The sequence below is a fragment of the Schistocerca piceifrons genome, chromosome 3 (assembly GCF_021461385.2).
Source record: "Schistocerca piceifrons isolate TAMUIC-IGC-003096 chromosome 3, iqSchPice1.1, whole genome shotgun sequence".
Taxonomy (NCBI): Eukaryota; Metazoa; Arthropoda; class Insecta; order Orthoptera; family Acrididae; genus Schistocerca; species Schistocerca piceifrons.
The window spans coordinates 262818243-262839394 of NC_060140.1; the positions used below are offsets into that span (position 1 = coordinate 262818243).

The 21152-nt window shown below is 44.1% G+C and overlaps 1 protein-coding gene across 1 annotated transcript in view; it reads left to right on the plus strand.

The window, feature by feature from the left end:
- The first annotated feature begins 2991 nt into the window (after window positions 1-2991).
- The window catches only part of LOC124788571, a 49759-nt gene continuing 31598 nt past the window's right edge, over window positions 2992-21152 (plus strand). Inside the window, exons 1-3 of the mRNA XM_047255842.1 lie at window positions 2992-3021; window positions 15116-15170; window positions 15269-15400. Of these exons, the coding sequence (XP_047111798.1) occupies window positions 2992-3021; window positions 15116-15170; window positions 15269-15400 (217 nt within the window). The remainder of the gene's footprint in view (window positions 3022-15115; window positions 15171-15268; window positions 15401-21152) is intronic.

Consider the following 21152-nt stretch of genomic DNA (forward strand, 5'->3'; position numbering starts at 1 on the left):
CACGAATGTCACACAAATAAGGAATTGATGGGTTTTGGAGGGCATTACTCAATGCCATGAAGGATGTCAACGGTCCAAATAAAAATGGTTCAAATGGCTCTGAGCACTATGGGACTTAACTGCTGTGGTCATGAGTCCCCTAGAACTTAGAACTACTTAAACCGAACTAACCTAAGGACATCACACACATCCATGCCCGAGGCAGGATTCGAACCTGCGACCGTAGCGGTCGCACGGTTCCGGACTGTAGCGCCAGAACCGCTCGGCCACTCCGGCCGGCAAATGTCAACGGTCCCACACGTCTAACAATCGAGAGGACATAGATATTCTTCGCTTGGCCGTTCAGGATCCCACAGTCACGTCACGTACCTAGAATCAGTATACGAGTTTCTTTGCAGCAAAAAGAGTATACCCAGTGATAGTACGATGACGTGTGCAGCGCCACGAGCTGTCAACACGGCGACCCTTGCGTCTTCCCTTGAAGCGGTAGCAGAGGCAGGTGCGCCGACACTGGTGTACCCAAAGAAAACACTGAACATAGTGATGATGCCACGGCGTCTTCTCTGACGAGTCCCAGCTCTGCGTACACCATCATGACCGAAGTATCCGAGTAGCCAGGATCCAAAAGTAGCAAATAAACACGGTCTTTTCTACATCAATCTGCACTGAAATGTTAAACGAGCTAAATCCACCACAAAAGTTTTTCAATATTCCCATCTCTAGTAATCATTTTACTGTTCAGTCTTATCACAGTTCACTAAAACTTTTTGTGCAACTCAGATAGATATTCCATCATACTTTTGAGGTCTCTTTTCTTCTCTGAAGACAATGTCTTTGCACCAGGACCTCACTGAACGGAATCGTTTTGAAATATTCACTTCGCCACCACTTGTTCAACATTCTTATCGTTTCCCATCCTTCTATTCAGACAAACGTCATTTTTCCTGAATTACCACTGATGTGGTGATTTTAATTCACAAGGCAGAACTTACATTAACCTTAGTTGTTTTAATGAGCGTATCAGCTGCTTGCTGATGTACGTAAAATAATTGCGTTTCATCCTACCAAATTAATGGCTGCTTATTGCGAACGGTATTCATTACATAATTATGAACAAATGCTTCCTCACCTCTTGCCCTGTCTTTTAGTAACTGCAAAGCTACAGTCACAAGCTACAAATGTATTCTCAGAAAGTAAATATTCGTGTTTTATTGACTTCTAGGCACCACCGCCAATGAAGATACGCAAGAGACAGGCTACAAAACGGGAAGAGCAACCGTTAGCGTATAATCTCCATGTCCAGTATAGCCAACTCGTGTGTCACATCCTGCACCTTCCCCATCTAGCATGAACAAGTCGTTAAAGTTACATGCCGTGCAATTTAGTGGCCTTCGTAGCACCTACATAAGCTATCCTTGTACGTAGCCCTTTTATTATGTTAAAAGCCCACTTCACATACCACCTAGCGAAGTAGAAAACACAATTTATGCAAAACTTGCGCTTAGCCGCTTTAGCGTGATAGCTCTTCAATTATTTCTTCTTTCTGAAACAGACACCGTCATCAGTAGGTGTTTTATTTGCTCTCCATCAAATAACTGGCCGTATATAAAAATATTTTCAATTTTTAACTAAAGTACTGAAGAACTGAAAACAGAAAAATTTTAATACCCTTGGTTTCTGTAGCTTTCTGTTATTTGCAGTACAGCTGTTACTCTTTCACAATTTGCCATACGCAGCAACACAGAACTTAATACAGAAAACTTACAGAAATCGGAAATGACACGGTCCAGTCACATTAATGTGACCACCGCCTACGTTCGAAGTCTACGTGAAATAAACACTCACTGATGGCAGGTGGCAGCACTAACAGTGTAAGTTACAGAAAGCTTGTCCGGAGGACGCGAAAAACAGTGCAGTCGTTGTCGTAATGCGAAAACGGAGCGATTTATCTGACGTCTAAAGCGGCATGACCATTGGCTTTCGGAACAAGGGTAGAAGCACTTCAGACACGGCTATGTTTGAAAACTTTTCCCGTGCTGCCGTGGTTAAGCAAATCATACATGGCAAAAAGGCGCTATCCAAAAACGGCGCCGGGGCAGCTGTGGTGCCACGAACTAGGGATTACAGGGGTCGACGACGGCTGCAGAGATGTGTGCGGGCGAGTAGACGTGCAACTGAGGGGCAGCAGACTGACCAGATAAAGCAAGGGGCAATCAACAGCCGTCAGGGAACATTGCTGCGTATGGGCCTCCTCAGCAGAAGCGATGAAGACTGGAATTAAAACGCCAGTACCGGATCCTGACGCCCACACGCCCACAGAGTGGTGACAGGTGGTCTTTTCAGGTGAGTCGCATTTTATGCTTCATCGGACAGATGGCGTGAAATGTCTTAAAGCAAACACCCTGCAACAATCGTCAGAAGGGTCTAGGTTGGAGGAGGGAGCGTCATGGTCCGGGGATTGTTTTCGTGCCATTCCCTGGGTGATCTCGTCATTCTGGTAGACACAGTGGATCAGCACAAGCATGCTTCTATCCTCGACGACCATGACTACACCCATGTGCATTTTATTTTTCCTCGGCACGATGTCATCTATCAGTAAACACATGCAACGTGCCACACAGTCCGCAGTGTACGAGCGTGGTTCGAAGAGTACCACGATGAGTTTACCGTTCTCCCCTGACCTCAAAACTCCTCCGATTTCAAGCCAATCGAGAATCAGTGGGACCACCTCGATCGGGCTCAACCTAGAAATGTAGCGCAGCTGCCGACGGTACTGATGTGTGGTTGGCTACACATACCTGTCGGTACCTTCCAGAGCCTCACTGAATCTCTTCATGCACGTCTCGCAGCGGTCTGCTGTGCAAAAGGTGATTATTCAGGATTTTGGCAGATGGACACCTTAACGTGGCTGGACAGTGTACATCTGGGGTGTAAATTATTGTGGTTCGTGTGCAAGGCAGAATGTATAAAAAAAAAAAATTGTAAGCTAACATGGACACAATAAAGATCTTCAACCTCAAGGTGAATATGTTTCAAATATTCTTTGGTTCAAAAAAGAAAAAAGTCTGCTTACGTTACAGAAAACCACTTGAATGATAATACCGTAAAAAACAGTGGTCACACGTATTTTTTTAACTGGGACTGGTATTTTTACGTCAGAATACAGGTCTCTATAAGAATAATTTAGTGACATAAATCTACTGTCCACCTGACAAGAAATAAAGGATAAATAGATTGAATATGGGATGTTTGTGGTATTATTGCAGCCGTTTGAATGACCCGACGCCTGGAAGTTGAATCTTTTCTCCACGGAAATTAGCGCCGCCAAGGATAGCGATACACGCTTTTTGCGCCACTGCGACTGAGAGTGGAGTAAACTCCTGAGTGGCGCGCTATTCACACTGTCGTAGCAGCAGGACTAAACTCTCATATTCAATGTATTTTTAGTCCCCAATTTCTTGTCAGTCCCATGAAAGACTGGTATTCTCGCGCAAAAATACCTTAATTCCATTCAAAGAAATAAAGTTGGCCCTCATATCTCTGTGATTAATGAAGTTCTGAAAACACTTTGGTATTTCTGGGATGAATTTTCATTCTCCAGTGGAGTGTGCGCTGGCTTGATATGCCCTGGAAGATTACAACTGTGTACCGGAGTGGGAACCCGGACTGGAATCTTTGCCTTTAGAGAGCAAACGCTCTGCTGATTGAGCGACCAGGGATTCGCCCTCACACGTTTACGGTCTACTCCTGCATATAGTTTTAATCTGTCCGAACACTTCACTTTCGTCTTTGTTTCATAAACCCCCGACAACTATTCGCCTCTGTGAAAATATGCTTGTAATATGCTTAACGAATCATTTATTTGAGGCGAGATATAAATTTCTCTCCCTTTCTCTCATTGTGACTGTCTCATCTGCGACCTCTACGCAACAGATTAAAAGACGATGACTTCATTGCTTTTCGTAAAGACTGTAACGCTATTAGTCTATCTTAAACTTATTTATTCAAGTTGTTCCGTCAATAAAATCACTCAGACTTAAGCTGCAACCCTTAGATAAGCCAGCTATTTCTTTGAATGGATGATCCCTTGCCGCCACACGTCCACTTGACTTCGGCTAACGTGTATGTTGTGTGTGTGTGTGGGGGGGGGGGGGGGGGGGATGGAGAAGAGGGATAGGGGAGCGAGGAGAATAATCTAAGCATCTGTTGTCATATTTCACTTAGAAGTGTTCACCAGTTCCGCCACCTCGAAAAACAAACAAATCCATATTTCTCTGCATCTCAATCGGTGTGACGCTTGCGACCTCGCTGCTCGACAAACCCATTCCAGCATCGGCACCAGGAACATTTCATAGACATGGCTACACGCTTCGTCCCAGACTACAATATTACTAACATTGTTTTTACGAGAATCACTATCTTCCTTCGACTCGCGAGGCAAACAGAATGAGGAACCACAAACACTGAGCTCCGTAGCTAGTCCATATAATACAAACATTGTGTGCCTGTCAGTCAGGTGCAGCAAAACTTGTAAGCTGACGTCCATTCTTAATTTTGAACTTTGTTTCACTCGGGCTGCTTCTCATTCGATCTCAAGAGGGACATCTTTCCACCACAGAAATATCTGAGTTAATTTTTGGAAATTGCTAGTGGCGTCAATGATACTTAATCAATCAATGATTCTAATGAAAGTCCTCGGTTATCTAAAAAGAAAAGCTGGACGTCAACAAAATTGCAAATACGAACTCTCAAGTTAACACGGAACGTAGTTTATTGCTGTTCAGACAAACCTAGAAAACTAATTTCTGTGGTCTAAGTGCCTTGTCCCATTTACTCTCTGCTGTATGTACAGCGTTTCTACTGCTTTTCTGTCTAGTTATACACTTGCCTCCCTCGAGAAGACTCGAGAAAACGACCTCTCGTTTCTCCTTCATGCTTAAACTATAATTCCACCTACCATTCTCGATTTTACCAGTGCCTGATAACCCAGAATGCCCACAACGTTAACGTCTGCTCTCCTTCCCCAGTACAACGCCGACACTGACATCTTCACTTCGCCGTGTTCCTTGCCAAATTCTCACTTCTTCGAGTCCCACTCAGTTTCCAAATAATCATTCAGTATTTAGCCTTTCGACAATAACCATTGCAGCATTCAGAATGAACGTTTTTCTGTCTAAGTGATGAAAACTATTTTTGGGGTCGCCCTCTCCTCTGCTAATTACTTCTCTTCTCAAAAAATGGTTCAAATGGCTCTGAGCACTATGGGACTTAACATCTGTGGTCATCAGTCCCCTAGAACTTAGAACTACTTAAACCTAACTAACCTAAGGACATCACACACATCCATGCCCGAGGCAGGATTCGAGCCTGCGGCCGTAGCGGTCACGCGGTTCCAGACTGAAGCGCCTATAACCGCACGGCCACAACAGCCGGCTACTTCTCTTCTCAATTTAGCTTCCTAGCACGGGCTTTCTGGCCCATTACTTACATTTTACCCTCATGGGAATTTACATTCATATTACAGAAAACCTTTTATGTTTGGTGCAGGCCAGGATTTCACGAAAGCGGCTCGAAACCAACCGTCCTCATATTAGGGAAATCTACCATTCGCTAATGATTGTAAACAACATTGCCAATCCTTGGTGTGGAATGACTATTTGCAGTCCAAAATTGTTGTGTTTATCGTGGCCACTTGCTGAGACATTGCCTGTTGGCTTCTCTCTCAGTTTCTGTGGCCGAAGAATGCGAGACAGAAGCCAACAGGAAGTTGCAATTAGTTACCAACATTCTCTGTGGTGGGAAGTTTGCAAACCATTACGAACGGCAAAATTTCTACCACAGTTATTAAACCATCAGGAATCGGTGCATTTCAAGTGACTTCCCTTTCATTTCCATGTTGTGATGTGCTGAGATACCACGCATGTAGAGTTTGCGACAGTTGGTACCAGAAGTACTGTGGACGTCTGTCTGCAGCAGGAACATCGCTACGCGCAAACCAATCACACTGCCCGCAAGAATCACACCCCCTGGAGCGGTGGCGCCACCAGGATGAGAAATGCGCACTTAAGTAACCGTGCACGAGCAGAAGTTGTCAGTTGCAAGTTGTAAGTCAGTCCGAGTCTTGCTAGAGAGTTCCAGCAGAACGTCTGTCGTGTCTTCAAGTCGTCGAGTTGTCGAGTGAGATAGTGGCCGATAGATAGACAGTGGTTAGTCTTCGGTAGAAACAGAACATTGAGTAGAATTATCATGTGTGGACAAAGACCGCCTGTTTAGAGGTTTAACTGAGTACAGATAGTTTGGAAGTGCTCTTTGAATAGTACATAAAGACAGAAGATTCGTTTTCTTCCGACTTTAGTTCACAGAACACTATTTAGTTTGTGTCCTTGGAACTGTAGTCAACGCCAGAGAGAAAGTATTTTTCAATGGCAGCGAGATTTTCATCAAAGTGGACGCCCCCCAGGCCACAACATATGTCTCTGGCATTTTGCTCTTCACAAACACTCGAAAATGGCTGAATAAGCAGTAATTAGTTGTGTGACTAGCAAGAAGTCTTAAGAAATATTACAGCCTAACTACAAGAATGTCGTTGTAGTTGTGATGGTCTCCAATCCGAGTACTGATTGATACAATTATCCATACTGGTCTCTCCTGTGCAGATCTCTTGATTTTTTGCGGAACTGCTGCAACCTGCATCCTTTTGAACCTATTTCCTGTAGTCATGCCTCGGTCACCCTTATTAATTTTGATGCTCATCCTTTCCTCCATAACCAAACTGACAATTTCTTGCTGCCTGACAATGTATACTGTCAACCTGTTCCTTCTTTAAATAAACTGTGGCACAGAATTCTTTTCTCGCCAATTCGATTCAGTACCTCTGCATTATTTATCCGATCTACACCTATGCACATACATTCTCCAATGCGTGATGTACCGCGGAAGGTACCTTGTGCCACTGGTAGTCATTTCCTCTTCCATTCCACTCGAAAACGGAGCGAGGGAGAGACAGCTTTCTATATGCCTTCGTACGAGCCCTAATTTCTCTTGCCTTCACGGTCCTTACGCGAAATGTACATTGGCGCAGCAGAATGGTTCTGCAGTCAGCTGCAAATGCTTGTTCTTTACTTTTTCTCGATAATGCCTTGCGAAAAAAACTTCGGTTTGTCTCCCGGGATTCCCCTTTGAGTTCACGAAGCATCTCCGCAACACTCACGCATTGATCAATGTACCGATAACAAATCTAGCAGCATGCCTCCGAACTCCTTCGATGTCTTCCTTTAAGACGACCTGATGCGGATTCCAAACAAGAGAGCAGTGTTCAAGAACTGGTGTTCTATATGTAGTTTCCTTCGTAGCAGAGCAGCACTTTCCTCAAAGTCTCCCAATAACCCGAAGTCAATCATTCGCCTTTCCTAATACCGCCCTTGCGTGCTCGTTCCATTTCATACCGCTTTGTGACGTTGCGCTTAGATATTTAATCGAATTGATTGTGTCAAGCAGCACACCATTAATACTGTATTCGAACATTACGGAATTGTTTTTCCTACTCATCTGCATTAACTTACATTTTTATACATTCAGAGCGATCTGCCATTCATTACATCAAATACAAATTCTGTCTAAGTCATCTTGTTTCTTTGTACAGTCACACAATGACGATGCCTTCTCTTATACTACAGTCATCAGCAAACAGTCGCAGATTGTTGCTCACGCTATTCGTCAGATAACTTCGGACATAGAGAAAAAGAGCGTTCCTATCATACTTTCTGGGACAGTCCTGACGATACCTTTGTCTCTGATGAGCAGTCGCCGATGAGGACAACGTACTGCGTTCCATTGCGCAAGAAGTCTTCGAGTCACATATCTGCGAACCTATTCCGTATGCTCGGACCTTCGTTAACAGTCTGCTGTGAGACACTGCGTCGAATGCTTACCGGTAATCTAGGAATATGAATTCTGCCTATTCCCCTTCAGCCATGATTCGCAGAATAAAAAAGGGGCAAGTTGAGTTTCGCACGAGTGGTGCTTTCTAAAATCGCGCCGGTGTGTGGACAGATGCATTTCTGTCTCAGGGAAATTTTTTATATTCCAAGTTAAAATATGTTCAAGAATTCTGCGATATACCGATGTTAAGGATACAGGGTCTGTAATTTTGCAGCTGCATTGTTTTAGCCTTCTTATATACAAGAGTCACTTGAAGTTTTTTTTCCAGTCGCTTGGGACTCTCGATCTAATCTCCAGCATTCTTCTGTATCACCACATACCAAGAGCTTCTATTCTCTTCTTGCCAGAACTGTTTATTGTTCGCATTTCTCTTCCGTGTAAGGCAACGCTACAGACGTACCTTCAGGAAATGCTTCATAACATTTAAAATTGTATTGGGTGTTAACAAATTTCCCTCTTCGGAAGTACTTTTCTTGCTATGACCATGCTGCATTTTACATCATCTATACTTCGTCCACGCCGGCCGCTGTGGCCGAGCGGTTCTAGACGCTTCAGTCAGAAACCGCGCTGCTGCTACGGTCGCAAGTTCGAATACTGCCTCGGGCATGGATGTGTGTAATGTCCTTAGGTTAGTTAGGTTTAAGTACTTCTAAGTATAGGGGACTGATGACCACAGATATTCAGTCCCATAGTGCTTAGAGCCATTTGAACCATATTTCGTCCATTGTGAACTATACTGTCGACCAAGTAACATAGCTCATCTAGAGATCTCAGAAACCGAATGTTGTAACAGACAAATTCGCTGCCACTCTATCGAATGGGCACACAAAATCTCGATTTGAAAATATTTTGCTTGTAACTAGAAACAATCGACGCTTTCCGACATGTTGTTGTTGTTGTTGTTGTGGTCTTCAGTCCTGAGACTGGTTTGATGCAGCTCTCCATGCTACTCTATCCTGTGCAAGCTTTTTCATCTCCCAGTACCTACTGCAACCTACATCCTTCTGAATCTGCTTAGTGTATTCATCTCTTGGTCTCCCTCTACGATTTTTACCCTCCACGCTGCCCTCCAATACTAAATTGGTGATCCCTTGATGCCTCAGAACATGTCCTACCAACCGATCCCTTCTTCTGGTCAAGTTGTGCCACAAACTTCTCTTCTCCCCAATCCTATTCAATACTTCCTCATTAGTTATGTGATCTACCCATCTAATCTTCAGCATTCTTCTGTAGCACCACATTTCGAAAGTTTCTATTCTCTTCTTGTCCAAACTATTTATCGTCCATGTTTCACTTCCATACATGGCTACACTCCATACGAATACTTTCAGAAATGACTTCCTGACACTTAAATCTATACTGGATGTTAACAAATGTCTCTTCTTCAGAAACGCTTTCCTTGCCATTGCCAGCCTACATTTTATATCCTCTCTACTTCGACCATCATCAGTTATTTTGCTCCCCAAATAGCAAAACTCCTTTACTACTTTAAGTGCCTCATTTCCTAATCTAATTCCCTCAGCATCACCCGAATTAATTAGACTACATTCCATTATCCTTGTTTTGCTTTTGTTGATGTTCATCTTATATCCTCCTTTCAAGACACTGTCCATTCCATTCAACTGCTCTTCCAAGTCCTTTGCTGTCTCTGACAGAATTACAATGTCATCGGCGAACCTCAAAGTTTGTATTTCTTCTCCATGAATTTTAATACCTACTCCGAATTTTTCTTTTGTTTCCTTTACTGCTTGCTCAATATACAGATTGAACAACATCGGGGAGAGGCTACAACCCTGTCTTACTCCCTTCCCAACCACTGCTTCCCTTTTATGTCCCTCGACTCTTATAACTGCCATCTGGTTTCTGTACAAATTGTAAATAGCCTTTCGCTCCCTGTATTTTACCCCTGCCACCTTTAGAATTTGAAAGAGAGTATTCCAGTCAACATTGTCAAAAGCTTTCTCTAAGTCTACAAATGCTAGAAACGTAGGTTTGCCTTTCCTTAATCTTTCTTCTAAGATAAGTCGTAAGGTCAGTATTGCCTCACGTGTTCCAGTGTTTCTACGGAATCCAAACTGATCTTCCCCGAGGTTGGCTTCTACTAGTTTTTCCATTCGTCTGTAAAGAATTCGTGTTAGTATTTTGCAGCTGTGACTTATTAAGCTGATAGTTCGGTAATTTTCACATCTGTCAACACCTGCTTTCTTTGGGATTGGAATTATTATATTCTTCTTGAAGTCTGAGGGTATTTCGCCTGTTTCATACATCTTGCTCACCAGATGGTAGAGTTTTGTCAGGACTGGCTCTCCCACGGCCGTCAGTAGTTCCAATGGAATATTGTCTACTCCGGGGGCCTTGTTCCGACTCAGGTCTTTCAGTGCTCTGTCAAACTCTTCACGCAGTATCATATCTCCCATTTCATCTTCATCTACATCCTCTTCTATTTCCATAATATTGTCCTCAAGTACATCGCCCCTGTATAGACCCTCTATATACTCCTTCCACCTTTCTGCTTTCCCTTCTTTGCTTAGAACTGGGTTTCCATCTGAGCTCTTGATATTCATACAAGTCGTTCTCTTATCTCCAAAGGTCTCTTTAATTTTCCTGTAGGCGGTATCTATCTTACCCCTAGTGAGATAGGCCTCTACATCCTTACATTTGTCCTCTAGCCATCCCTGCTTAGCCATTTTGCACTTCCTGTCGATCTCATTTTTGAGACGTTTGTATTCCTTTTTGCCTGTTTCACTTACTGCATTTTTATATTTTCTCCTTTCATCAATTAAATTCAATATTTCTTCTGTTACCCAAGGATTTCTACTAGCCCTCGTCTTTTTACCTACTTGATCCTCTGCTGCCTTCACTACTTCATCCCTCAAAGCTACCCATTCTTCTTCTACTGTATTTATTTCCTCCATTCCTGTCAATTGCTCCCTTATGCTCTCCCTGAATCTCTGTACAACCTCCGGTTCTTTTAGTTTATCCAGGTCCCATCTCCTTAAATTCCCACCTTTTTGCAGTTTCTTCAGTTTTAATCTACAGGTCATAACCAATAGATTGTGGTCAGAGTCCACATCTGCCCCTGGAAATGTCTTACAATTTAAAACCTGGTTCCTAAATCTCTGTCTTACCATTATATAATCTATCTGATACCTTTTAGTATCTCCAGGGTTCTTCCATGTATACAACCTTCTTTCATGATTCTTAAACCAAGTGTTAGTTATGATTATGTTGTGCTCTGTGCAAAATTCGACCAGGCGGCTTCCTCTTTCATTTCTGTCCCCCAATCCATATTCACCTACTATGTTTCCTTCTCTCCCTTTTCCTACACTCGAATTCCAGTCACCCATGACTATTAAAGTTTCGTCTCCCTTCACAATCTGAATAATTTCTTTTATTTCATCATACATTTCTTCAATTTCTTCGTCATCTGCAGAGCTAGTTGGCATATAAACTTGTACTACTGTAGTAGGCGTGGGCTTCGTATCTATCTTGGCCACAATAATGCGTTCACTATGCTGTTTGTAGTAGCTTACCCGCATTCCTATTTTCCTATTCATTATTAAACCTACTCCTGCATTACCCCTATTTGATTTTGTGTTTATAACCCTGTAGTCACCTGACCAGAAGTCTTGTTCCTCCTGCCACCGAACTTCACTAATTCCCACTATATCTAACTTCAACCTATCCATTTCCCTTTTTAAATTTTCTAACCTACCTGCCCGATTAAGGGATCTGACATTCCACGCTCCGATCCGTAGAACGCCAGTTTTCTTTCTCCTGATAACGACATCCTCTTGAGTAGTCCCCGCCCGGAGATCCGAATGGGGGACTATTTTACCTCCGGAATATTTTACCCAAGAGGACGCCATCATCATGTAATCATACAGTAAAGCTGCATGCCCTCGGGAAAAATTACAGCTGTAGTTTCCCCTTGCTTTCAGCCGTTCGCAGTACCAGCACAGCAAGGCCGTTTTGGTTATTGTTACAAGGCCAGATCAGTCAATCATCCAGACTGTTGCCCTTGCAACTACTGAAAAGGCTGCTGCCCCTCTTCAGGAACCACACGTTTGTCTGGCCTCTCAACAGATACCCCTCCGTTGTGGTTGCACCTACGGTACGGCTATCTGTATCGCTGAGGCACGCAAGCCTCCCCACCAACGGCAAGGTCCATGGTTCATGGGGGGGAGGCTTTCCGACATATGAGACACATAATAATCAGCTTTTGTTTGGACTGACTCCATCTACACATTACAAAAACGAAACTCCAACAACATGCCAAAATATCAGACAAAATGAACCTGACGGCTCTTAGGTGAAAGACGCGGCATGTTATGTACATCGCTGGAAAATGAGTAGCAACACCAAGATGGGGTTGTGCGGCATAAACGAAAGTTGATAGGCGTGTTTCTACATCTGAAAGATAATGTCTACTCAAATTTAGTAGCAGTTGCATACGTGTGGCGCTAGTGGCGTCACTATGAGGATGCAAATCAGATATGCTTTAAATACATGCTGTAGCGGTCGTGGGCGTTATTTACCTTTGAGACTGTACGTGGCGAACTGATGTTAGTCAAGAATGCTTTAAGGCGACAAAAGCGCCATTGTCAATACCCCACTGAGTTTGAGGTCACGCAATAGGGCTACGAGAAATTGGATGTTTCTTCTGCGACACTGCAGAAAGACTTGGCAGTAATGCAGCCACTGTAGATGATTGCTGGCAGCGATGATCACGAAAAGGTATGGTCGCAAGAATACCGGCTCCGGACTGTCCGTGGCACTACCAAGAGGGAAGACCATCATGTTCGGCGTATGGCTTTGGCGCATCGTACTGCAAATGCAACAGCAATTTGAGCAGCAGTTGGCACCACAGTGACGCAACGAACTGTCACAAATCGGTTACTTGAACAGCTCCGAGCCAGACGCCCTGTAGAGTGCATTCCACTGACCCCAAACCACCGCCATTTGCGACTTCAGCTGTGTCAAGCGAGAGCTCATTTGAGAACAGGGTGAATGTCTGTTGCGTTTTCTGATGAAAGCTTCACCTGCCTCGGTGCCATCTAATGGCCTTGTGTTGGTTAGAAGGAAGCCAGTTGAGGGCCTGCAACCATCCTGACTACGTGCTAGACGCACTGGATCTACTCCTGGGATTATGGTCTGGGGTGCGATTTCCTATGACAACACTACCACTCTCGTCGTTATCCCACGCATCCTGACTGCATATTTGTACATCAGGCTGGTGATTCGACCTGTGATTCAGGAACAGCATTCCAAGGGGTGTTTTCCAACAGAATAACGCTCGCCCACATATTGCTGTTGCAAGCCGTCGTCTTCTACAGAGTGTCGACATGTTGCCTTGGCCTGCTCGATCATCGGATCTGTCTCTAGTCTAGTACATATGGTACATCATCGGAAGACTACTCCAGTGTCATTCAAAACCAAGCCGGCCGCTGTGGCCGAGCGATTCTAGGCGCTTCAGTGCGGAACCGCGCTGCTGCTACGGTCGCAGATTCGAATCGTACCTCGGGTACGGATGTGTGTGATGCACTTAGGTTGTTAGCTAGGTTTAAGTAGTTCTAAGTCTAGGGGACTGATGACCTCAGATGTTAAGTCCCATAGTGCTTAGAGCCATTTAAACCATTTTCTACAACCAGCATTAACCGTCCCTGCATTGACCGGTCATGTGCAACAGTCATGGAACTGACATACGGCACCTGTACGACGCAAAGCATGCACGTAGGGATGCTTTCCGTTGTGTACATAGTTCCGCGTAGTCAGCGCGTACACAACTTTCCCATTAGAGCGCGCCCCGCTAAGCACAACAGCGCAGGCGCAGCGCTCGTCCGTCTCCGCACTACGAGATGGCGCTGTCTTAGAGACGGACCAAATTCTGCTTCCGCCGATCCGCATATTAATATGTAACGCAGCCAGTGAGATTGCTGCTAACGTAGAACCTTTTCTCCTCGCGGATCACACTCGCGCAGTGATACCTGAACGCGCGAGGTATTATAACGAGTGTACAGACCTCCGATTAGTCAGTTTGCATCAGTCTGCCTTAGTCTGCATTAGTCTATAGTCACGTTTCAGTCTGCGCCTAATATGATTATCATATTCCTGTACATAGCCACGAAGAGAAATGTACAGACACTTTGTCAAGTATCAGAGATATGTGAGAATAAGATTAACGTACCAAGACCAAAGGAACTTCAGATTGTCAATTGTAAATAGCATCCAGAATCAAGTCAAGTAAGGTTTATGATTGTTATTATTTTAATAAAGGTATGTGAAAATTAATCAAGTTCTGTTTAAAGTTGGTCACCGTCAATCTGCTACTCTAAGCGTGCAAGTGGCATTTCTATCGTCTGACCTAACGGCAGAAGATAAACACGCCACGATAAGACCACGAGACATATTGCTGACACTCGCCTACTTCGCTAGAGCGACAAGTCAAATAATCTGATGGTGTGTGTGTACCGAAGGTCTTACAGTACGCACACCACACTTTCATTCAGCATTCTGGCAGTCACATTGATTAATAATGTGGTGTCACCGCCAGACACCACACTTGCTAGGTGGTAGCCTTTAAATCGGCCGAGGACCGGTAGTATACGTCGGACCCGCGTGTCGCCACTATCAGTGATTGCAGACAGAGCGCCGCCACACGGAAGGTCTAGAGAGACTTCCTAGCACTCGCCCCAGTTGTACAACCGACTTTGCTAGCGATGGTTCACTGACAAAATACGCTCTCATTTGCCGAGACGATAGTTTAGTATAGCCTTCAGCTACGTCATTTGCTACGACCTAGCAAGGCACCATATTCAGTTACCATTGATATTGTGAATCATGTACCGTCAAGAGCGACGTTCATCATTAATGGATTAAAGTTAAGTATTCCACCAGCTACGTCCGTTTTTTTCTAAATTTTAATTTCCTTGTCCTGTTCCAGACCTCACGCCAGCCTGCGTGAGCTAAAACGCGTGCATTTCGGCCTCCTCTAGTAACACGGTGTTGGCTCTCCTGCCAACCACAACAAATAATGTACCAGCATTTCATACATGCTTATCTCGCACTGGCATTAATCTGTAATCTTGCAATGTTAATCACTTACATGTGCTTCCTAGACAAATGCATTCCCGAAATTTCATTATTATATACTAATTATTTTTTGTTCTTATAGGCTCTTTTTCCCGCAAATACAATAGTGAAACACAGGTTGGTATGGCAGAAACCCTGTAAAGCTAGTAGACGTTCAATCGGACGGGCTTCGCTAAACCGGACAGAGGGCGAGCAACCGGTGCATTTTTAACTGCGGCCCGCGCTCGTAAACCAGCGGCGAGGCGCCCCGTAATAAAGAGCGCCGCGGCGGCGGCGGCGGCGGCGGCGGCGGCGGCGGCGGCCGGGAGCTTCGCTTTAATTCCCGCCCCGCTCGCCTCACCGACAGACACATCTCGTGGCGCAACAGGTGAGACCGGGTCGCCGAAGGCCAGCGGATAAATGCTGCGTCACGGCCGCCCAGCCGCGGACGCCCTCAGCTATCTTCAATCTTACTGACGGCGCGCGCATCGGTATCGCACTAGTTTGCACCGCTCGTTGCGTAAACAACTCACGCTAAACTCTTCATTCTGATGCAAAATTTCTACTTGTTCTGTAAAGTACGATAGTGAGAAAACGAGCCAACAGACGCTACATTCAAGTGGTTTGGTCTTCTCTCAGATCACTGGTTTCGTGCAGTTTTTCACGCTAGTCTGTCCTGTGCATTACCACTGCGGACATTTTTTTTTTCGTCAGTCTTCTGACTGGTTTGACGAGTCCCGCCACGAATACGTCAACTTTTCAAAAAATAAAAGGTTCAAATTGCTCTGAGCACTATGGGACTTAACTTCTGAGGTCATCAGTCCCCTAGAACTTAGAACTACTTAAACCTAACCAACCTAAGGACATCACAAACATCCCATGCCCGAGGCAGGATTCGAACCTGCGACCGCAGCGGTCGCGCGGTTCCAGACTGTAGCGCCTAGAACCGCTCAGCCACCCCGGCCGGCATCGTCAACTTTGCCAACTTTATATCAGAGCAGCATTTGCAACCTTCGTCTCAATTGTTTGCTGGGTGTATTCCAAAGTCTGCCTTCCTCTACAGTTTTATCCCTTGCAGCTCCTTCTAGTAACATGGAAGGTGTTCCGTAATGTCTTAACGTATGTCCTGCCATTCTTCTTGTCACTGTTTTCCATATATTCCTTTCTTAACGTATGTCCTACCATTCTGTCACTTCTTCTTGTCACTGTTTTCCATATATTTCTTTCATCGCTGACTTTTCGGAGAACCTTTTCCTTCTTTATCTTATTAGTCCACAGAATTTTCAGCATTCTTCTGCAGCACCACATCTCAAATGCTTTGTTTCTCCTCTTTTCCGGTTTCCCACAGTCCATGTTTCACTACTGTGCAATACCGTGCTTCCAAAGTACATTCCCAGAAATTTCTTCCTTAAACTAAGGCCTTTGTTTTGTACTAGTAGACCACTCTTGGTCAGGATAGCCTTCTTTGCCAGTGCTAGTCTGCTTTTTATGTCCTCCTTGCTCCGTCCGTCATGGGCTATTTTGCTAACATCAGACTTTGACGCTGGGCAGAGTACAAGTGTGTCTTTACGCACAATGCACCGAACACTCCTAACGATGGGCCTCCACAGACGACGGCCCATGCATATGCCAAAGTTAACGCCACGACATCGGCAACTACGACCGAAATGGGCACGAGATCATCGGACAGGACGTTGGAGCAGTGGCAGATCGTTGCAGGGTCTGACGAATCACGGTACCTTCTTCATCATGCCGATTGGAGGGCGCGAATCCGTCGTCTTCCAGGCGAACAGCTCCTTGACACATGTACTGCGGGATGGAGACAAGCTGGCGGCGACTCTAATATGCTCTGGGGAACATTCATATGGGCATCCATGGGTCCAGTGGAGCTCGTGCAAGACACCATGGCGGCCAAGGAGCATCGTACACTGGTTGGAGACACATACAGCCGTTCATGACGATCGTGTTTCCCGACTACAGTCGCATTTCAGCAAGATAATGCGCCATGTCACAAGGCCAGGACTATGATGGAGTGGTTCGAGGAACGCAGTGGCGAGTTCCAATTCATGTGCTGGCTCCCCCAACCCGCCAGATCTGAACCCGATCGAAAACATATGAGATGAGATTGAACGTGGCGTCAAAGCCCATCGTCCCCCTCCCCAGAATTTATGGGAATTAGGTGACTTGTGTGTGCAGATGTGGTGCCAACTCCCTCCAGCTTCTTTGTTTCCATGCCACGACTCTTCGGCGCTGTTATCCGTGCCAAAGGTGAACATACCAGATATTAGGTAGGTGGTCATAATGTTCTGGTTGACCAGTGTACATATTTAAATTAATCATAGAAAAGCAAGGTTGAATTCAGAGCCCTGTTGCTGGCGAGTTGCAGTAATAAAGTCAGGTGAGTGAAAAGCATTGTGGCCAAATATTCACCAATTGTACGAACAATATTTGCAGTGTTATTGACTTCTGTATGTACATTTGTTAATAATAAAAGTTATAGGCTCACTTCATGTACACATGATACGCCAGCTGAAAGTACATGAAGTCAGGCATAAAATGAGCATATTGAACACACGAATAAACAACCTAAATATCCATTATCAGTATATTATAATATAATTGCTTCTAAAGTGCCGAAACAAGGAGATCCCCATAGTTAAAAGACATTGTTTATGTTTATTTAAAAAGAAATTTGTGATTCAGTGTTCATAAAACATCCATTTGACGAACGTAGTGAGGCACAGGCGAAAATAAAGATGATCACTTGCCTAGCAATCGTCATTCTGGTTTGTGCAAAGTATAAAAACGTAATTTAAGCCTAATGGTTGTTACTTGCCAATGTGTATCTAAAATGAAATGGTATTCACTTTCAATTGTTCAGACGTTTATACTGTACATATTCAGAATTTTAAAACTTGTACAGAATCGTATTCATGAAATGGTGATCAGACTAGAGTTGTCAGTCACATGACAGAGGTATAAGTAAGCGACCAGTGTATGTATGGAGGTCTTCTGAGGTTCTCTTCTGTGTGAGTAAGATTGGTAAATTCTTGTGCGGCCGTGAGACGCGTGTGTTTAACTGATAGTGTGGTGTGTAGTTAGTTTGACCTTCGTCACTTTCAGTGCAACAGTTTGCAACTTTGGGAATGTGTTATCACCGTGTGCCAGTACAGACGTTTGTTACTGAACTGTGCTTTAAAGAACTGGTTATTGCATATAGACTTGTCTGAATTGGGTGAATATTAGACGACTGTTCAGATTAACGATTTGGTGCACTGCACTATGCTTTTGGCATACACTGGCCGTTGTCGGCGTACGCTCTGTTTCCTCTGCTAAGGTCAGTTATTTCCGTCTTACTAGTTGTAACGTGTGTAATATTAGCCCGTAAAAGGCCACCATTCAATAGAACATGTTTTCTTGTGCTAAATAAAATTAAGAGTGGATCTTAGTACTGTTGTCATGATACATCCTTGCCCTAAAGGACAATTCCTACGCCGCGCGTGGTGGCCGCGCGGTTTGAGGCGCCATGCCACGAATTACGCGGTCCCTCACGCCGGAGGTTCGAGTCCGCCCTCGGGCATGGGCGTGTGTGCTGTTCCTAGTATAAATTAGTCTAAGCAGTGTGTAAGTCTAGGGACCGATGACCTCAGAAGTTTGGTCTCTCAGGAATTCACACACATTTGAACATTGACAACTCCTATTTCATTTTGTTTACAGCAAACTTTATAGTATGAGCATCCGCAGCTGAAGGTATGCACTCTTGAAAAAAGAAAAAAACCGTAACAGCTGTTCTATGATTCTTTAAAGGTATTGCAGGTTTCACAACGTTAGAGTAACATCTTCTGGTACATTTATTTTCAAATCTTTTACAGGCAAAAGTTGATCGTTTTGGACGTCCATCATTCCTAGTCAGATTGTAATTAATCGTCAAAATAGTGACGAAAGTCAAAAGTTTTGTTGATGGATTATTACAACCTGACTGGGAACGATGGAACGTCCAATGCGCTCAACTGTTCCCTACAGTCTGAAAATAAATGTACATGAAGATGCAACTCTAACTTTTTGAAACCGATATTACAATTACAAGATGATAGAACAGATGTCTGCGCTTGATTTTTTCAAGAAATCATCTTGTTTAGTATTTTACTTTTATCTGAGCATTTCAGTTCTGCAGTTGATTACTCATGAAGCTGGGCTTTTATTATGTAAAGGATTTCAATAGGGTACAATGCAAAAACGCACAACCAGACCCCTAGTTAGCTGTCGAGACATTACATGAATATGTCAGGACAAAGGAATTAAAGACATTAGCTGCTAGTGAACATTGATTTATATCAATGGGGCAAGCTGCCCGTCAGACCCAAATTCTCCACTTATACCGAACACTATTGATGTAGTGCCCCTGCTCATTAGCCTCATTACTCGCTGCATATCTCCTATTCCCGTAAGAGTTCGACATTGGTGTGTTCTGCACTGAAGAGATCGCTTGCCGTCTTCGCCGTAGTTACACGTGTATGGTGTTTGTTTTTTCAGACATGTAACTGAATAATATTATACAATAAAACTACTACAGAAAAGACAAGGTACAATAAAGAAGAAAGAAAATTAGTTTGAAGAAAGGGAAAAGGTGCAAACCGTTTAATCCCAGTTACCAAGGGATTTTGTTTCGATACGATTACCGAATTCCCCTTCTGACAACACTGCTTTATGCTTGATTTGCTTAATGATTAATGATTCGGATTAGATGTTACATTATAGACAGCTTGAAAATTGATGGGCCTAGGCTTTTGCAGGTCTGAGAGTGATAAGAGTGTACTACATCCAGTATCATGCTGCCGAGTAAAGTAGTGTTATCTCACACACACACACACACACACACACACAGAGATAGAGAGAGAGAGAGAGAGAGAGAGAGAGGTATTATCTAAAATGATCTGAGAAGGAGTGTTTTTATTGCAGAGAAAAACCTCCGTAAAAGCTGTTTCACGATTTATTTAAAGAATAACATCTGGCGCCAAATATCCGTGAAATTGACGGCGGATGAGTCAGCAAAAACCAGTATTCAATTTCTATATTACCAAAGCACGAATTGAATTAAGCACAACGACCAAAAATGCAAAGTAAGACACGTTATAGGTCGCTGAACAAGAACCGTTCGTAAAAAGTCACATGTGTCTGCAGAGACAGCTTACTTCAATAACCTACGTTCGAAGAACAGTTTCAGACTCACGAACCGTTAATTCTTTTATTCGTCCTCCTCCTCAGGAGGAGACATTTTTTTCACACCTTAGAAAGCGAGTGACATTATAGCTGTGCAAGACTGGTCTCTAAAGAAGCACGGAAAGCTGGAAACAGGCGCGGGAAAGGGCGTAGGTTCACATGATATCATTACAAAATGTTATATGAGGACTTTATTTTTCTTTTTAAATTATGGGTTTCATGACGTGCCCTTACAGCCATCTCAGTAGTGGAATGTCAGTTATGAAGATTCGATCTTAGGACAACACCGTACTCGGTCACTGAGCGGAGAAAATCTCCGACCTAGCCGGGAATCGAGCCTCGCCCCTTCGGTTAGCAATCCGTTGCGCCACCGCGCAGCTACCGAGGAGGACAATATATGAGGGCCTTCATGAATTTCATGGTCATTCGTAACAAAAAGGAAGCTCAGGACTTACCGTCCAGTCGACGACGAGGTCATTAGAGTCAGAGCACAAGCTGGGACTGGAAGAAGATATGGAGTCAGATACCTCGTGTCATTTTCAAGAGAATCTCATTTGTATTAGCCCTAAGAGATCATGGCGGAAAAACATGAAAAACGGATCTCCAGATGGATTTGCGGGGATATGATGGCTGTAAGCCCCCTCCCCCGGTTTCTACAGGATGAATCAATGAATCAAAACTCTTATCGACAAACTCTCAGTAGTTGAGCAGGATTGTTTACAAAGTGTTTTGATATGTGACTCCTTCGTCTTCAATGTCTTTTTACGCAGTAATTCTTTGCCTGTAGGTGACAGCACTCTGACAATATCTGCACGCCAATGCGCATTGCTGTCATGCAGAATGCCGGTCGGAGTGGCCGTGCGGTTCTAGGCACTACAGTCTGGAACCGGGCTACCGCTACGGTCGCAGGTTCGAATCCT